Below are 16,378 nucleotides of genomic sequence, written 5' to 3'. Positions count from 1 at the left end.
GATCGTATCGAGCCGCCCGTTGTGAAAAGAGACCGAACACCCAGGAAGAAATCGGAAAGTAAGTCGGTCGTTCGTCCGCCGTGTTGCTTCATCCACCGCGTTTCGTGAACCGTTTAGTGACCAGCGCGCTTGGACTCAGCGATGACGCGGGTCATCTCGTCGACCTTTCTCTTTGAGCGACCGAAGGTACCGAGCTGTGATGTGTTAGTTGATGTTCGTACTTGGATGTGCCGGAGCGGGTAGGAGGTCGGTCGTGGTGTGCTAGGGTGGGAGACGTACCCTCTTCTTCGCTAGGCGGCGGGCACGCTTGTCCTTGGAGTTTCGGAGCAATTCGATGATGCGCTTCTCGTATGGGGCAAGACTGTAGACACGTCAAGTTAGCGGGCTGTTCGGCGAACAATTGCGCAGTCCCTCTGCAGAAAAGATCGGATTGGAACGTACCCGGCAACCTCCTTGGTGATCTCACGGACGAAGGCAGTGCGCTTCGACAGGAAACCCTTCCTCCTCGAGATCCTGGGAGCGGGGGTCCTGGGGGTGACCTCTGTAGACCGTGTTAGCCTACATCCACGAATTTTCTCATCTGTAGCGATCGGTGCGTATCGAGAGCGGCGAGCGGGGAGACGTACTGTGGCCGGCGTTAAGGCCAACGATGAGGCCAGACTTCTGCTTGACTTCTTTCGGCATCGTGACGGTCGTGATGTTGTCGATAGATGGGTTCAGAGTCGCAAATCTGAGAGGGTAATTTTGGCTCGGCTGTGCGGTGGTGCCAAGATGGCGCTAGCTGTAAGCAGGCACGTGCTCTCCCCGATCAACTGGTGCTCTTGGACGGCAACCACAAACACCAACTTTAAAGGCTTGAATTGCATTCCCTACTGAAAGGCTTGTATGCACAGACTATCTTCGGTGATGATCTGTTGTCGAGCCATCACCATCGTCCAGTCTTGAACAGCTTCACAGGCACAGAAGAAGAACCACGCCACATTTCCACCCCGGATGCGAACGAACATCATTGGTGTCAAGTGTTGACATTCGCAGTGTCCAAGCAAAAGATGCAGCAAAAATGGCCCCGCAAGATTCCGTCGTCGACCATCCGGTTGACGCCTGAGGAGGCTCCCACTAACTCAAAAACCATAAATCAGAGGTCACCACTACCGCATTCCAAACCACATCCGACCTTCTCAATCTGCGCTCGGGGCTCTGTAGGCTCCTCTCAATGCATCAGTCCTCTTCCTTGAGTTTAACCCCACCAGCTTTGACGTACAAAACCTTTTCCTTCAGTCTGTGGTCAGTCACGCTTGTAATGTATAGCGAGAGGCAGCCACCGGCATCGAAGCCCCACCCCAGCTCGCCATGCCGAACAGCATACAACTCAATGAATTCCGGATTAAGCAAACCTCCCTGACTCTTGAGCTCTACGCACGCCTCCTTCGTCAGCAGACGATGCGTACCTTTGAAGCACTTAGTGAAGTAGTCCAACAGTGCAGCGTTAGCCATGCTGAGATCCAAGACGTTCGGAACGGCAACTTTGGTTTCGAACTTCATAGACAATGTGCGTGTGCGTAACCCCAGGCAGACATCGTACTGCTGGCGATACTCCGGCATCGTGCCGGCTTTAAGGGAGAACATGTGCTTGTAGAAGGCTGTTTGACAGGCTGCCTCGAGTTTGTTGCGCAACGCAATTGGGATCTTGTCGAACTTGGCATTTGCTGTGACAGACACCTGGAAGAAGGCTTCTTCCTCCTTCTCTTCAGGAGTTTTGCTGACTGGTCTGAACGGCTTGACTTCTTTCTTGTCTGGCATATTTTCGAGGTCGATGACGACTTCTGCTTTGCGTTTGGTCGCACCCTTTGGTGCGGGTGTAGGTGTATCGGCGAGAGTAGGCATGGCCGTCTTAGACTTTGGACCTGCAACGGAGTCAGCGCGAAAGTATAACGCAATCTCTTATCAAAGTTTGACCTACTCTGCATGATGTTGTTTTATCCCGTACGCCGACTACACTAGTAGCTGGTTGTTCTGGAAGCTTTTCACAGGCTGAATGGGTAGAGAGCGATACCTCTCGGCTGAGTGAGTAGAGGAGACAAGGAAGAAGACGGTTCAGAAGAACTGAAAGTAACTGATAGCCAAACAAGGTCGCAATGGCTCAGCTGGTAAGAGACAGGTGGTAGATCTGAAATGTTTCGCGCCTATTGATACAAGGTAAAGGTAGTCTACAACTTCGCTTTCGCCTTGCTGTCCTCCTCCTCTTGCGCCTTCACCTTGAGCATCCGCCTGAGGATCTTTCCGCTTACAGACTTCGGAATCTCATCAACCCATCTAACTCCGCCACGGAGTCTCTTGTGGTGCGCAACCTTAGCGCTCAACCAGTCTATGATCTCCTTCGCATCTTCGTCCGTCTTGCCCAGTCCATCTTTGGGTACGACGTAGGCGCGCGGTAGTTCAGAGGCATCGTCTTTCGAGTAGACTCCGATGACTGCTACGTCATTGATCTTCGGGTGCGAGACCATGATACCCTCTAGTTCAGCAGGTGGCACCTGGAACCCCTTGTACTTGATGAGCTCCTTCACGCGGTCGGTGATGAAGAAGTTTCCGTCCTTGTCTTGGTATCCAACATCGCCTGTCTTGAAGTACCCGTCTGCTGTCTTTGCATGCGCGGTTCCCTCAGGGTTGTTAAGGTAGCCCTTGAAGACGTTCGGGCCCTTGATCCATAGTTCACCAACCTCACCGACTGCCATCTCCTTTTCCTCTGGAGACATGTACTTTGCTGTTTGGTAGGGAAGAAGCTTGCCCACAGATCCGATGGTCTTGTCCCAGTCCTCCCAGGGTTGGGTGTGCGTTGTTGGGCTGGTTTCCGAAAGGCCGTATCCTTGTTTGACAGGGATTTGCAGTCTGCTGTGAACTGCCTCTACAAGCTCTCTTGTCAAAGGCGCCGCGCCAGAGTTCATCATCCGGATCGAGCTCAAATCGTAGTTCGATACAAGAGGGTGCTTGCTTAAGAGCAGAACGATCGGTGGGACCACATACGCGAATGTGATCTTGAGCTCTTGGATGAACTTGCAGAAGTCCTCCAGGTCAAACTTCGGCATTACAACAAGTTGGAGACCAGAGTACAAGCTTTGATGGATTAGACACGTGAGACCTAGTCGAGGTCAGTTGGGAACCACCTAGATGAGCGCATGCAGGAACTCACCGTAAATGTGGAAGAAGGGCAGGAAAGCCAGCAGTTTGTCACCTTCGCCAGTTGGCCCTCCTGTGGGCTGCAGTTTACCAGCCTCCGCGGCTTTGATCATCATCGTGTTGGCGACAATGTTGCGGTGGGTCAACATCACACCCTTGGGATGACCTGTGGTTCCACTGGAGTAGACCAAGAATGCAAGGTCCTCCGATGGATTGCTAGCCTTTGTTCTCCGCCACTTGGAAGATCCAGCTGTGTTGACGATACTGGTGAAGTGCTTGACTTGGTAAGACGGATCCTTCTGGTCGCCCATCACGATCACCCGGTCAAGAGGAATGCCAACCTTCTTTGCCGCTTCTTGCGCATTCTTGATGAAAGGTAACTGTGTCACCAGGCCCTTTGCACCGGAGTCTTTAAGTTGGAATGCAAGTTCATCGACCGTGTAGTTTGGGTTGGCTGGCGACAGGATACCGCCTGCCCAGTGGCAACCCCATGTTATCGCTGGTGTGTCGATGCAGTTAGGTGTGTACAAAGCTAGGACATCGCCTTTTTGCCAGTCCCAGAGTGCCTTTAGCCCTTTGCCAAAGTTGATAGCGGCATCTTTGACCTGGGCGTATGTGTAGGACCGCTTAGTGTAGGGATCAAAGTAGATTACTATTTCCTGTTTTAGTGATTACTTATGTTTGACAAAACATGAGAACATACCTTTGTCATCTGCGTACGGCCTGTCATTCCTTTCGAAGAGAAACGCCCACTACGATCAAGGACAAACGTCAGCATTAGTTCCACAAGAGGGCTTATCTCCGTATGTCAAACTTACCAGATCAACGTTTGGGATCGGCAAGCTAGGATACTGGCTTTCGGACGGCATCTTAGTGGTTGAAGATCGGTGTCGTGTTGATGATCAGTACCGAGCCAAGGAATCTTATGGAGGGAGTAGAGTAAAAGTAGAAGGATGCCAGAACGAGAAGACGGACATAGCCCGTCGCGTTCTAACGGACCTGGGAATACCGAGGGCAGACGCAGCGCATTGAGACGGCTGGCCATGATTAGTCGACCGGGGTAAACCCCACAACTCCGGGCAACCATGACCGAGGTTCTTTCTGCTTTTGGCGTTAGCGGCGCGATAGCTGCACATGGCCTCCCGAGGTCAACGGCATTGCGACAACCTCGAACATCGATAGCCTGGCCATATAGACCTATTAGTTCTCCAAACACACGAAAGTTCCGCACTATTAGGTTATCAAGATGCCGAGTTGGGAAGAAGCTACTGCAGTACAGAAACTGTCCTCCAACACGTACTCATGCACACTACACGATGATTGGAGCATCGGAAGCGGTATTTTAGACCCCAGCAGAGATAACATCATCCGCTTTTACTAACGGCAACAGTTCCTAATGGTGGCTACGTTACAGGATGGTAAGGTCCATCGCATTCTGCTTCACACCTTTGACTGACCACATCTCGACTTCTTAGCATACTGGAGGTAGTCAAAACACATTTCAGCACAACATTGGCGAAGCAGAACCAGCCACACACCATAGCTCTCCACATTGAGTTCCTGAGACGGACCCAAGCCGGGCCCGCAACATACAAAGTCGACGATGTGAAACTTGGTCGCCAAACGTCTATCGTACATGTGACCATGGAGCAAGACGGCCGACAGGAAGTCGTCGCGTACGTCACAAACTCCAATATGGAGACGGAAAAGGGCTTCACCCAAGATGTTGGATATAAGCTTTCACCGCCCGTTCCGTCAGTTGACCTGACAAAGCTGGAAAATGATGAAGATACAAACTGGAGGCTCCAACCAGAACTGCCGCACGCCAACTTCAGAAAAGCGACGAAGAGGGTGAAGTTTTATTTCCCTCGGGAAGGACGAAGTCTAAAGCATCTCGCTGATGAGTGGATCTGCTTCTCTGATGGGACAAACTTCACGGATTCATCGGTCGGCTTTGTCGCAGACATGTTCCCGTTGATGGTTGAGTCAATCAAGGGCGAAGGAGAGGGGCCCTTTTGGTATCCAACCCTCCTCCTGAATCTGGACATCAAGAAAGCGCTGCCGCCGCAGGGAGTCAAGTGGCTGCAGGTTAGGGCAGGTATGAAGAAGGTAGCAAACGGTAGGATGGACTTGGAAGTGTGGGTGCACGATGCTGATGGCGATCTGGTGGCTTTGAGCCATCATGTAGCATTTGTGTTGGATGCTGCTAGGAATACAGCCGCAAGGAAAACGGGCAATGCGAAGATCTAGGCCTTGGATTGTTTCGTACATAATCACCGGCATTTCTATACGTCGCACTTTTCGAAAAAGCCAGCGCGTGTGAACACTGTCTTGCTGAATTCCTCCGCTGCATTACCTCGATTCATTTTGTTGCGGTGTGACGTTGCTTATTCGTCAATATGATCCCGGCATGTGTAGTTCCACCTCCACAGCTACGCGGAACAGTATGGACTTCATCAGGTACCGAGAGTTGCTGACATCGACACGGCATTGGGCGCTCCTTGGAAAATTGGGTTTGTTATTTCTCGATCATCTGGGGGCCTCATTGCGCTCGACTGGCCGCAACAGTGAGGGTTTCAAAAATCTACAGGATGCTATCGTGCATCGCTATCTGCCAAACGCCAATGATGCCATTCATCAGATGCCCAATGCCCCCTGGCTGTATATTGCCATGCTTTTTTGTGTCTGCTCGATCGGTCCGGAGTCGCTTATTTGCCCTTGGGGTTGTTGTATTGTATCTCGTTGAATTTGCTCGGCCAGACAGGCTATCGCACGTTAGCACAGTCCTTGGGCATCGAAATCAGTGTGCCACATACCTCACTCTGCTGGTCGCTGATGTTCTTCTTGAAGTGCTCCGAGTCTGGGCCCTTGCTCGGGCCGTCGTGCCTTCCTTCGTTTGCGGATGCAGAGCCTACAAGCTTGATGTCAGCAAACTCCGTTCTATATACTTCCAGGGTTTTAAGTCTGGGGAGCTCATTATACCCGTACCGCGCTGGGTTCCTCCAGCAGGTGTGTGCGTAGGGTGGCCTCCGCCAGCTGAGAAGCGATCCTCAATGTTCTGGACGCCCTGTGTCTTGTACGGGTTGGGGAACCAGTATTGGCGCATGAAGAGGTAGTAGCCGAAGCCGACGGCGCCGCCAGCCATGAAAATTTTAGGAACAGAGAGAGGCGACATGATTGCTGTTGGTCCTGCTGTCTCCCTTCAATTGACGAGGTGGGAGTGGGAGGAGGTGAGGGTGGAGGTTTAGAGCGACAGAGATGAAGTGGAAGGTGCTGTGTGTCGTGCTGGGTGGTGTGACGCACGAAGTAAGGACAGTTAATGGAAACCTTGGTATGTGGAGAAGAAGCAAGTAGTGCAGCGAGCTTAGAGATCTAGGCGTTGTTTTCCCTCCAAAGTCAGGTACCCAATAGCATACGGCGGAGAAGCGTCACTTTGTCGTCGCGATGATCGCGTCATGGCCTTGTGCTTTAGGCAAAGCTCCCGCGGTCGTCGCACAAACCAAAGATCCACTCCGCCAGGCACGATGCAGCTAGCGCGCGTGAGGCTGAAGCCCATGCTGACGTAACGCAACGGCGGCTGAAGAGTGGCTTGTAAATTAGCTAGCGTGTTTGGTGCCATCGCCTTGGGGAAGTGGACACGCTATCGCGACATCTGCAACCCCTTGCGCCCACACGACCGGAGATAGCTGTGAAGAAAGGGACCAATTGGAGGTGTCTTCTACATCGAGGAGCTTCATGATCATACGGCAGAGAACAGGCTGGGACACAGCAACCGCCACGGCACCGAGCGCGCATTCGAGAAATGGACGGTGATCCCGCCGTCGAGCCAGAAATCGATGGCTTCAGTCGCGTGCTGCCCCTGCCGTATCGCGTCGCTCTTATAATAGTCTTGGGTATGCGAACGCTCACGCCATCTGCTCTCAACCACCTTACTAACTGCCGCACAGGCATCTGGGCCTGGGGTCTAAACCTCCACTACCTCACCCTCATAAAGATAGACGTCCCGAGTCTGATCCGCTACCCGGGCCGTACCTCACCCCGCCATATCCCGCACCACCTCTCCTGCTACCGCATCGCAACCTTCCTCTCCATCCCGCTCGCCCTCTCGCTGCTCCTATTCTGGACCCTTACGCACGGCAGCCCCACAGACATTGTCGCTTGGGAAATTCTGCCAAACCTATACCTCTTGGTATTAGTAATTGGCTTCGTCATACCGCTGCCATTTGTTAGTCGCAATGGACGGACTCGTACACTGGCGACGCTGAAGCGCATATCGATCGGCGGCATCGCAGAAGCACAAGACGGAAAGTTTGGAGACATTCTGCTCGCCGATGCGTTGACGAGTTATGCGAAGGTGCTGGGCGATCTATTCGTCTCACTGTGCATGTTCTTCTCGTCGTCGCACAGCTCAACAGGGCCCCCGAACAGGAGTTGCGGCGGCGTGTTTTGGGTTCCCTTCATCATTGCCATACCCTCGATGATTCGATTGCGGCAGTGTATCACGGAATACTATCGTGTTCAGAAGGCGAACAAGCAAACCGGGCAGATCAGTCCAGCGACAGGATGGGGTGGCCAGCATTTGGCCAACGCACTGAAGTACTCGACCGCATTTCCTGTCATCATACTGAGTGCTCTGCAACGCTCGCCTGATCCTTCACGCTTTGGTGTTTCGGAAGCGACGTTGTTCCGTATGTGGCTCGTCGCAGTGGTGGTGAACTCTGGCTACTCTTTCTACTGGGACGTCGCCAAGGATTGGGATCTTACCCTCTTCTCTAATGCTCGTACTCGGGATAGCCCAGAATACCCACGGGGTCTAAGACGGCATCGCTGGTTCCATGCCAAAGAATTCTACTATGCAGCGATTGCAGTGGACGCAATGCTGAGGTGCACTTGGAGTCTGAAACTCAGTGTGCATCTGGATCATTTCAACGATTTGGAAGGGGGCATCTTTACAATGGAAGTTCTCGAGGTGTTGCGGAGATGGATATGGATCTTCTTCCGCGTAGAGACAGAGTGGGTGAGGAATCACAGGGGCCCGGCGCCTGATGACATATTACTAGGTGATGTTGGGGTTGGGAATAAATACGACGATAGCGATTAGGCTTCGTTGTTCATCAAAGATGCAGATCGACTGCAAGCATGGAATGCACCTCTATCTTCCCTTCCAAATTTTATGGATCCCCGCGATGCGCTCAATATGTGCTCTGTGTTGCGATGCATGTACAGCTCGCCCTCGAGCTGTAGGTAAGGATAGGACCTGGCTTGGAGGTGGAAGGCGCGACATAAGTCTTATCGGGTGCCATGATTTCTTCCCACCCAACTCACTTCATTGGGAATCCAATGCACGATGATGTAGGCAGCGGCCAAGGCGATTTACGATATCAGGTCGAGCAGTGCATACGACGCATCTACGCTTTTGTCATTGGATGGAGCTTGTAGTTACGCGGCTGTGAAACGTAGCTGACCTTTAGAAACCTTTCATCAATAAGTCCAGACTATTAGATGATAGGCCAGACCTCGGAATGCAACATCTACCCCCTACGCGACTGGCTGACAGTCGTCTCTCATGCTTACATCGCGCTAGTGGACGCAGCACGAAATGCATTCCTTCTTGGGACTAGTACGGCAGTCAGCTTCCAGTCATCTATATGCTGCCGGCAGCCCTATACACCACACAACCACTCTCATCTGCTTGGTAAAATGAGACTTGTCAATTAGATTGAATCTACACTTTATATCTTTTAGTATCAATTCAGGCTCAACAGGCCCACAGATTGACAACCCATTCACGCTGCAGAGAATCTGATGGTGTTCCGCGGCAAACCATCCAAGTTTTGCGAAAGATGTAGGGAGAGAAGACTACGAGTATGCCTCGGTTCCAAAGTTGGGATTCCTTACTGACACATCCAGTGTGATCTGCAACGGCCAAGTTGCAACTCCTGCATTCGAGTGGGGGCAGCATGCACCGGCTATCGCGACACGATAAACATTCGGATCAGCGATGAGACCGACTTTGTACGGACGAAGGCTCTAGCAAAGACAGGGTCCCCACTGCAGCAACGATGTGTTGGCGAACCCAAAGTCAAGCTTAAAGTTCGACATCTACCCCAAGACCTTTTGATTCTAGGTAGAGACATGTTCTTCACGTACTATGTCTCCGATTTTAGTCGCACATGGGACTTCCTGTACAACTATCTGGACCCAAGATCCGCGCCCAAATATCTTACTTTGAGCATCGAGGCGGTCAGTCTCGCCTTCTTGTCCCATCAGGTTTCTTCTGAGACTGCAAGAGATCTAGGACGCAGGAAGTACTGTCAAGCACTACGGGAGATCAACATCGCCCTGCAAGATCCCACGACAGCAAAAGCGGCATCGACTTTCGAAGGCGCGTTGTTGCTGGATCTCTTTGAGAAGATCATGAAGTCAGCCTTGGAGATCAACACATCAGGACACGCCCATATCGAGGGCGCTCTCACGTTGGTTAAACTGCGAGGTGTAGACTCGTTCAAGGAAGGCACTGAGCTACGGGCGTTGATGGGACTTTCCCTGAACGCGACGATATGCTCATTGAGCACCGGGCGAGTGGTGGATCCTTCCATACGACAAATACGAGTACACGCAGCACAATTCGTCAACACTGACTATCCGAAGTGGAAACTCAGCGGACTGATGCTTGACATAACTGATCTAGCCGCAGAGATGCGCAAGGGCTGTATGACGGCGGAAGAAAGGATAACGAAGAGCGAGTACTTTGATCGAAAGCTCGAGGTTGTTGCACTTGAAGCAAGCCCGGCTTGGACGTATGAACGCAAAAGTTTGTCCGGCCCTGATGGTGCAAGACTTGTACCCGCAGGATTCCCAAGGGTATACGACGTCTACCCCGATCGCATGATCACCCAGATGTGGAACGTGCTTCGCATAGCCCGAATACTTCTCTGCGAGGAGATCATTCAGTCCTGTTCCGAGAGCTGTGATCCTGAAGTTGCTGCTCAGTGTGATCGAGCAAATACTGCCATCTTGACCCTCGTCCAGGAGATCGTCGCATCGGTTCCTCAGATGACGGACTGCGACCTAGTCGCAAAGGATAAGCTGCCTATTGGAAGCACGGGTAAACAACATGCACACAGCATACCACACATCCTCGATGTATACATACTGATTTTCAGCCTCTACGTTGTTGCTTGGTCAAGAAGCTGTCCACAATCTGCTGTCGATTGGAGTCTGAAGCACCTGCAGCACATTGCCGATCACTTTGCTATAAAAGAGGCTGCCGTCATTCTGAATATTTTGAGAAAGCAAAAGAGGAAGGAGCGTATTGATCCATGGTATGTATGCATTTCATTCATTTGTTCCCAACACGGCGAGAGCAAACATCTGCGTTTGCACAAAAAGGTCTGGTCTGCATACTCAAGAGATATTAGCCGGGGATCACGACGATGGAAGGCCGTGCTAAACACCCTGAAGGAGCGTCTTTCAGATCCACGAGACGACTTTCTTACTGAAAAGAACGCCTGTGATATCGGAGCCTTTAGATTTGCCGACATGGGCGAAAGTAAGGGCTCAGTCTTAGAGAGTGCAAAGACTCTCGAAACCTCTTCACGATGCCTTGTCGTCCAGGCTCAATACTCCATCCCAACGATAGCTAGCGAATACCTCCAATGCATGTTTTAGCTTTCTTGCATGACCAACAAGACGCGCCCGGGTTTCATGCTTCTTCGAATTAAACCGCAAATGTATACAGAAGCCATTTAGTTAAAGAGCTTCTCATAGACAAGTACTGATTTTTTCCCCAGGGATAGAGTCTTCGGTCAGTTACGCAACGCCCCCAAGGATATATGGATGCAGTCTGCATATAGTCACGGTCACGATATGGACACCGCATCTTCCGAGTAAGCTCCCCTGGTCTCTTTGCCCCCATTTCAAGAGTCTGATACGTGCAATAGCCGTCACTTCATGTCTCAATTACCCCTAGGCGCTGCCAGGCCATCCCCTTTGGTCGCGGGTTTGCCTCCAGGGTTTCATGTCGGATCGTAACACGATAGAGGCTAACACACATGCACCGCTTAGGCATGAAGCGCATGGGCACCCGGAAAATGCTGCAAAAAGACCTTTCTTGTAAGTCAGCCTGCCACTCTCATGACCCTAGCAAGCATACCCACTACCACCGCGATACAAATCTCTGACCTGCCACCTCATAGCCCCCATCATACCTTCGGACCCCGGGACCCGCGCCTGTGCTACCAAGCCGCCGGTTTCGCAACAGGGCCGTGGAGTAGTCTCCTGGAGGAACCTTGAGATGCTGCGTTGCGCACGTCATTTCGTTGGGTAGCTAGCTGGGATGACTGTTCGAATAGGGTACCAAGAGAAAAGACCATGTATAACCTCACTCAAGATATAAATGGGCAGTGGATATATGATCAATCTTCTCATTCTGTTCCCTTGCGAACTGATTATAGCTACCGGTGTCGATAATACGGCACAAAAAGCCGACACACAGACACACACACATACCATGAGTTTTCTACCACTCTTCCGTCGACGCCTCTTCTTCGTAGAGATGTTAAAATAGTACAAATGGTGATTTTGAGCGTAGTGAAAAAAAGATAAAGCGACAAAACACCAGATACAATGCCAAAGATGTGACCCGACTGACTCAAACCCATCGATAAAGTCAAGGGCAAGTGCCGCCCACCCATCCTTCGCCCATTCTTTTAGTCGGATAAGAAAAATGATACATTCGCGCCCTTTCTCTCAAAGGAAGAAAGGGGTGCCAGGAAGATGGTGATAATATGTAGCCACTGAAAAACGCCATGCAATGCAAGATTTCCCTCTTCTTCCAGTCCCGAATCCAAGATGAAGCCTAGCTTCATGTGCATATGGGGAGGAGCCGCCTTTTTTTCGCTCCCTGCCAAGTGTAGGTGTTGAAACAAAAGAAGCAGCGATGTAGCGCTGCAAAAGTGTGATGTTGAAGGAAAGCCGGCGCAAAGAAAATGTACCAAGGGAGCCGAAGCAGAGCTGAGGCCATGCGAAGCTGACTAGTTGAGGAAGCCCTTGCAGCCGATAGAACCACAGAGACAGGGAATACGGTCCGTAGCGTCCATTTCACGCTCGAATTTGTAGTCGTACGTGAGTTCCTCATCTGGAAACATGGTTAGTAGATGTTCAGTGGCATGGATTGTCCGGAAAAAGGAACTGTGCTTACCAGAGTTGATATCCCGCAGCGCGTAGATGACGATGCGCTTCGTGTTGTCGACGCGAATAATCTTGGCCGTGCAGTTTGGCGTGCAAGAATGATTGATGAATCTTGCAATGCCTCCCATCTTGGTTGCGTCGATGACCGTGTCTTCGTCAATGCGGAATAGGTAACTCGATCCGACACCTTGCATGTCGTATTTGGCTTCCCTGAGATCGGCAACGCGTTGTCGAACCTTTTCACCCACGTACTCGATAATCATGTCGTTGACGGCGATGGGCTCTTGGGCGTAAAGACCCCAGTTATGGATGGCGGAACGGTCGAACTTGACTAGCTTCTTGCGCTTCTTCAGCTGGTTGAAACGGAGGGCATCGCCTTCTGCCCCGGACATGTTCTTGGATATGTTGATATCGTTGACCATGCGACGGTTGTTGGCGCGGTTGGCACGCGAATTGGCGGTGGATGTCTTATTGGAGCTGGTCTGAAACTTGAAGCCTTCAACAGAGACGACGCTTCGCTCTTCTTGCTTGGCGCGCCGCTGGCGCTCTTCGCGCTCCTTCTGGACGCGGATACGATGAGGGAGGTATTTTGACTTTTCAGACTCGCGAATCTTCTTGACACCCTCCGTACGAGCCGAGCCAGTCGCGTTGGGAACGTAGTACCCTTCGATCTTGGTTTCCGTACGCGAGACACCCTCCTCGCCGTTGCGGTTGAGATGCTTGATAGACTTTTGTTTCCATGCCCAGGATTGTGCATCGCCAATCTTGGCGGCACTGATGGACTCCATGGCAGCCTTGAGGTGACGGAGATCCTCGTCGTCTTTGAGCATATGTTGCCAACCGTCAATGTCCATTACAACACTGAGGTCATCCTCAACAGTCTTACGAGGCTCCACAGAGGACACGCCCCAGAATACAGAAGAGGCCCGCTCGTCGTCTTCTGGCGTCGACTCCTCAACCACGACCTCTTCGATGACCTCCTTGACTTCTTTCGCTTCAGCAATCTCCTCTTCCGCAGGCGTCTCGATCTCCGTGACCTCGACCTTAGCAGCCTTGGCCTCCTCTTCGAGCTGCTTCTTGGTCTTCTTCTTGGGCTTGGTGGCAGCTTTCTTCTTGAGTGTCGTGAGCGTCTCTGGCAGTTCAGTAGTCTCGATGGGCTTGAGTGCTTCGTCGTCATGGGTGATGACGACTTCAGGTTCAAGTTTGTCAATCGGGCTTGCTTCCACCCCAAAGATTGCATCAGCCTCTTGCTCAATTTTCCGTAACCTCCTGAACCCTTTGAGTGCTTTGTCTGCCTTCTTCCAAATAGGCGACGAACGAGGAAGAATTGCGAGTACTTGTTCCAGCTCTTTCTCGGCCATGTTCTCTGGATCCTTATGAATGCAATGGGCCAGCAAACTCCTGGCATGCGAGTCGTCCATCTCCTCGTCACTGTCTTCGCCCCAGCCCGTTTCTATACGGCGCCGTTTAGCGCGGTGAGCTCTCGACGACTCTTCCACCTCCTCTTCAACGTCGGTGGAAGGAGCACGGCTGATGGGTCGGCTCTCTTGCTCCTCAGTACCGCGAGTGAGCTGGCTGCGACTCTCATCGTCCGACTCCTCCGGCTCGAACATCTCAATCATCTGGCGATGCAGGCCGCGAGCAACACGGGGTTTGGGTGCAGATGCTTTCCTTCGTTCGTCTGCAAATGCATTGACAACCTTCGGAGGTTTCTTACCACGCCTGGTGCTAGGATCAAATACACCCAGCGACCTGCGTGCGTTGCGGCCACCGAAACCACCATTGCGGCCCTTTGGTGTACCAGCTCCAAAGGCATCGAATCCTGGGGCGAGAAGTGCGGGTGGTCGAACAACCTCTTCCTTCGTAGGCGGAGCCGGAACATTGAACTTGCGGCGCTTTTCCACATGAAGATCCGGTTCCAGGAGTTCCAGTATAGTGGGCGCGGCCAATTTCGTCTTAATGTCACCAAGAAGCTTCTCTTGGAGCTCCTGCTTGAGCACGTCCAAAGCGGCTCGTACAGGATCCAGCGAGTCTGCCCGCTGCTTCTTTTCCCACTCGAGATCTTCCGCCTCTTCATGTTCTATCCGCGCTTCGATGGCCTTCCGCTTCTTGTCGGCTACCACGCGCTCTGGGCTGGGACTCCGCTCATAGTTCGGGTCGCCGTATTGGTTGCACTCCATGTTCATAACGTAGGTGAATAGAGCCTGCATGTGACATTCCTTGTAACATCGAACGGCCTCGTCTTCACCGCGCTTCGACTCTTCGAAAGTCACATAGTAACCCGTCTGGTCGCATCGCACCGAAGCCCACCGAAAGTTCTTTAACCGCTTCTTGAGATGTTCGACGGTTGTGCTGAGGACGGGTACGTATGCGTGTGCGATGAAAATATAAGGCTTCCGTTTCAGCGTAGGCTTGACTGGTTCGCGTTCGATGAGAAAGGAGAGTGCGGCTTTCCTTGTCAAGGGTTCTCGAGGGATCGGAATTGGCGGACGCGCGCCCTTGCCAGATGGGCCTTTGGGAACGTTTGCCGGCAGATCAAAGGTTCCCGGTGTAGCTGGTGCCGCAACGCTCGCAGTCTTCGCTGCGAGCTTGGCACGCTGCTTCTCCTCCTCTTTCCGGGTCTGCTGCACCGCCATATCCATGAGTTTCTGGCATCTCCGGCCCTCGCGATCAGATTTCACCCTGATCGTGTGCTGCGCAATGCGCTGATTTGTGCCTTCGCGCTCAGCTCGCTTTGCTGAGGTGGTTGCTTTGATGCCAGGTACTCCGCGCGTTGGTGGGGTGTCGCGAAACTTGACCAGACATATCCCAAGTGGGCTGCCGTTATCGGGATGTACTTGATTGCGGAGGGTCTCTACTTGGCCGTAAGTGGAGAAGAAACCACGTAATTGCGCATCTGGTGTCAAGGGATCGAAGCCCGTCACTACGACTTGGGTTGCAGGCCCTGGACCGCACGATATGCGTTGATCAAAAGAGTAGGGCTTGGCGACGTATGGCGCTATCCGGAGTTTTGATTTGGGAGCGCCCGTGAAGGATGTCTTGATGACATAGTTGCCAGTGGTGTAGCCGGCAATGGCCAGGCGAGGGTCGGGAGGAGGAGATGGGTCGCCCTGTAACACAAGTTAAGTTAGCCTTAGCGTCACAGGGCGACCACATCTATGTATGTATTTGCAACCTTCACGTACCTTGTCCAGTATTGTGGTGTATTTGGCCGTTCCCCTTCCTCGCGCCTTTTTATCGAGCTTGGGGTCAAGCTGTGCGTCGTAGGTGGAGCGTTGTCCCAGCACGCCGTCGGCTGGGAAGACGGAGATGCGCGTCTCGGGCGGCGTGTTTATGGGGGTGATGGTATCGGCGACATTGTTGGGCGCGCTCGATGGCGCCGCGTGTGTAGAGGACGAGGTTGTGTGCATCGTCTCATGCGAGAGCTTGGAAGAGCGCGGACTGGGCAGCTTGCCCGGCGGAGACGAGTCTGAGCTGGTCAAGGGTGTGAGGGCGTGGAGAGAAATATTTTGACCAGAACGCGACATGGTGGAAGGCGCGGAGAAAGTGGACGAGGCGGGCGTAGGAGCAGAGGCGTCCGAGTCAACGTCGTCTAGCAGCTCGCTAGGGCGCTGCGCATCGTTGTTGGGTGAATCCGACTTGTTCCTGCGCGTGCTCCTGCGCGTTTCACCCGCTGCCGGTGTCGCTGTGGCCGCCGAAGCTGCGTGCGAGGGGGCAGACGAGCCGGGGCGACGAGAGGCTTCCCGCCGCAGAGACCTGTCTTCTCGTTCGCCGCGTCTCGTGCCTGACATGGACTTGATGTCGAAGCCCAGTCTCTGATGGCTGCGCTGCAAAAGCGCACCACACTATCGATCGACCTTGTATTAGCACGTGTATGCTGCCGCCATCACTGTATAGCCGGGTGTGATAGAAGAGGCGTGGGTAGGGGCGCCGCGCGCTGCTGTACTCGATGCAGCTGCAGGCCAGGAACGGGATATCGACTACGCGCACCACGCGGTGAGGACGTGTCGGG

At 52.7% G+C, this 16,378-nt stretch overlaps 8 protein-coding genes across 8 annotated transcripts; 3 read left to right on the top strand and 5 right to left on the bottom strand.

Annotated features, from left to right (window-relative positions):
* Positions 1–113: 113 nt before the first annotated feature.
* On the bottom strand, positions 114–684 carry RPL36 (60S ribosomal protein L36; the record flags this gene model as incomplete). The annotated part of the gene is made up of 4 exons (XM_051469477.1): positions 114–194; positions 280–361; positions 442–541; positions 627–684. The coding sequence occupies 4 exons, from the start codon at positions 682–684 to the stop codon at positions 114–116; spliced, it is 321 nt and encodes a 106-aa protein (XP_051326308.1).
* A 534-nt stretch (positions 685–1,218) lies between these two features.
* J4E85_005226 (uncharacterized protein) lies at positions 1,219–1,967 on the bottom strand (the record flags this gene model as incomplete). The annotated part of the gene is made up of 2 exons (XM_051469476.1): positions 1,219–1,904; positions 1,961–1,967. The coding sequence occupies 2 exons, from the start codon at positions 1,965–1,967 to the stop codon at positions 1,219–1,221; spliced, it is 693 nt and encodes a 230-aa protein (XP_051326307.1).
* A 240-nt stretch (positions 1,968–2,207) lies between these two features.
* J4E85_005225 (uncharacterized protein) lies at positions 2,208–4,043 on the bottom strand (the record flags this gene model as incomplete). The annotated part of the gene is made up of 4 exons (XM_051469475.1): positions 2,208–3,136; positions 3,188–3,826; positions 3,878–3,926; positions 3,993–4,043. The coding sequence occupies 4 exons, from the start codon at positions 4,041–4,043 to the stop codon at positions 2,208–2,210; spliced, it is 1,668 nt and encodes a 555-aa protein (XP_051326306.1).
* Positions 4,044–4,818: 775 nt separating this feature from the next.
* J4E85_005224 (uncharacterized protein) lies at positions 4,819–5,424 on the top strand (the record flags this gene model as incomplete). Its single annotated transcript, XM_051469474.1, has 1 exon — positions 4,819–5,424. One exon carries the CDS (start codon positions 4,819–4,821, stop codon positions 5,422–5,424), a length of 606 nt encoding a protein of 201 aa, XP_051326305.1.
* A 458-nt stretch (positions 5,425–5,882) lies between these two features.
* Positions 5,883–6,349, bottom strand: J4E85_005223 (uncharacterized protein; the record flags this gene model as incomplete). Its single annotated transcript, XM_051469473.1, has 3 exons — positions 5,883–5,939; positions 5,991–6,085; positions 6,157–6,349. 3 exons carry the CDS (start codon positions 6,347–6,349, stop codon positions 5,883–5,885), a joined length of 345 nt encoding a protein of 114 aa, XP_051326304.1.
* A 627-nt stretch (positions 6,350–6,976) lies between these two features.
* On the top strand, positions 6,977–8,275 carry J4E85_005222 (uncharacterized protein; the record flags this gene model as incomplete). The annotated part of the gene is made up of 2 exons (XM_051469472.1): positions 6,977–7,067; positions 7,122–8,275. The coding sequence occupies 2 exons, from the start codon at positions 6,977–6,979 to the stop codon at positions 8,273–8,275; spliced, it is 1,245 nt and encodes a 414-aa protein (XP_051326303.1).
* A 1,034-nt stretch (positions 8,276–9,309) lies between these two features.
* J4E85_005221 (uncharacterized protein) lies at positions 9,310–10,845 on the top strand (the record flags this gene model as incomplete). Its single annotated transcript, XM_051469471.1, has 2 exons — positions 9,310–10,499; positions 10,596–10,845. The coding sequence occupies 2 exons, from the start codon at positions 9,310–9,312 to the stop codon at positions 10,843–10,845; spliced, it is 1,440 nt and encodes a 479-aa protein (XP_051326302.1).
* A 1,364-nt stretch (positions 10,846–12,209) lies between these two features.
* J4E85_005220 (uncharacterized protein) lies at positions 12,210–16,157 on the bottom strand (the record flags this gene model as incomplete). Its single annotated transcript, XM_051469470.1, has 3 exons — positions 12,210–12,313; positions 12,377–15,476; positions 15,552–16,157. The coding sequence occupies 3 exons, from the start codon at positions 16,155–16,157 to the stop codon at positions 12,210–12,212; spliced, it is 3,810 nt and encodes a 1,269-aa protein (XP_051326301.1).
* Positions 16,158–16,378: the final 221 nt, after the last annotated feature.

This window comes from Alternaria conjuncta (assembly GCF_024043145.1).
Source record: "Alternaria conjuncta strain BMP 0040 chromosome Unknown scaffold_7, whole genome shotgun sequence".
In the NCBI taxonomy this organism is placed as follows: Eukaryota; Fungi; Ascomycota; class Dothideomycetes; order Pleosporales; family Pleosporaceae; genus Alternaria; species Alternaria conjuncta.
Note: the sequence above shows the minus strand (reverse complement) of the source record. Positions and strands in the feature narration are given on the sequence as shown.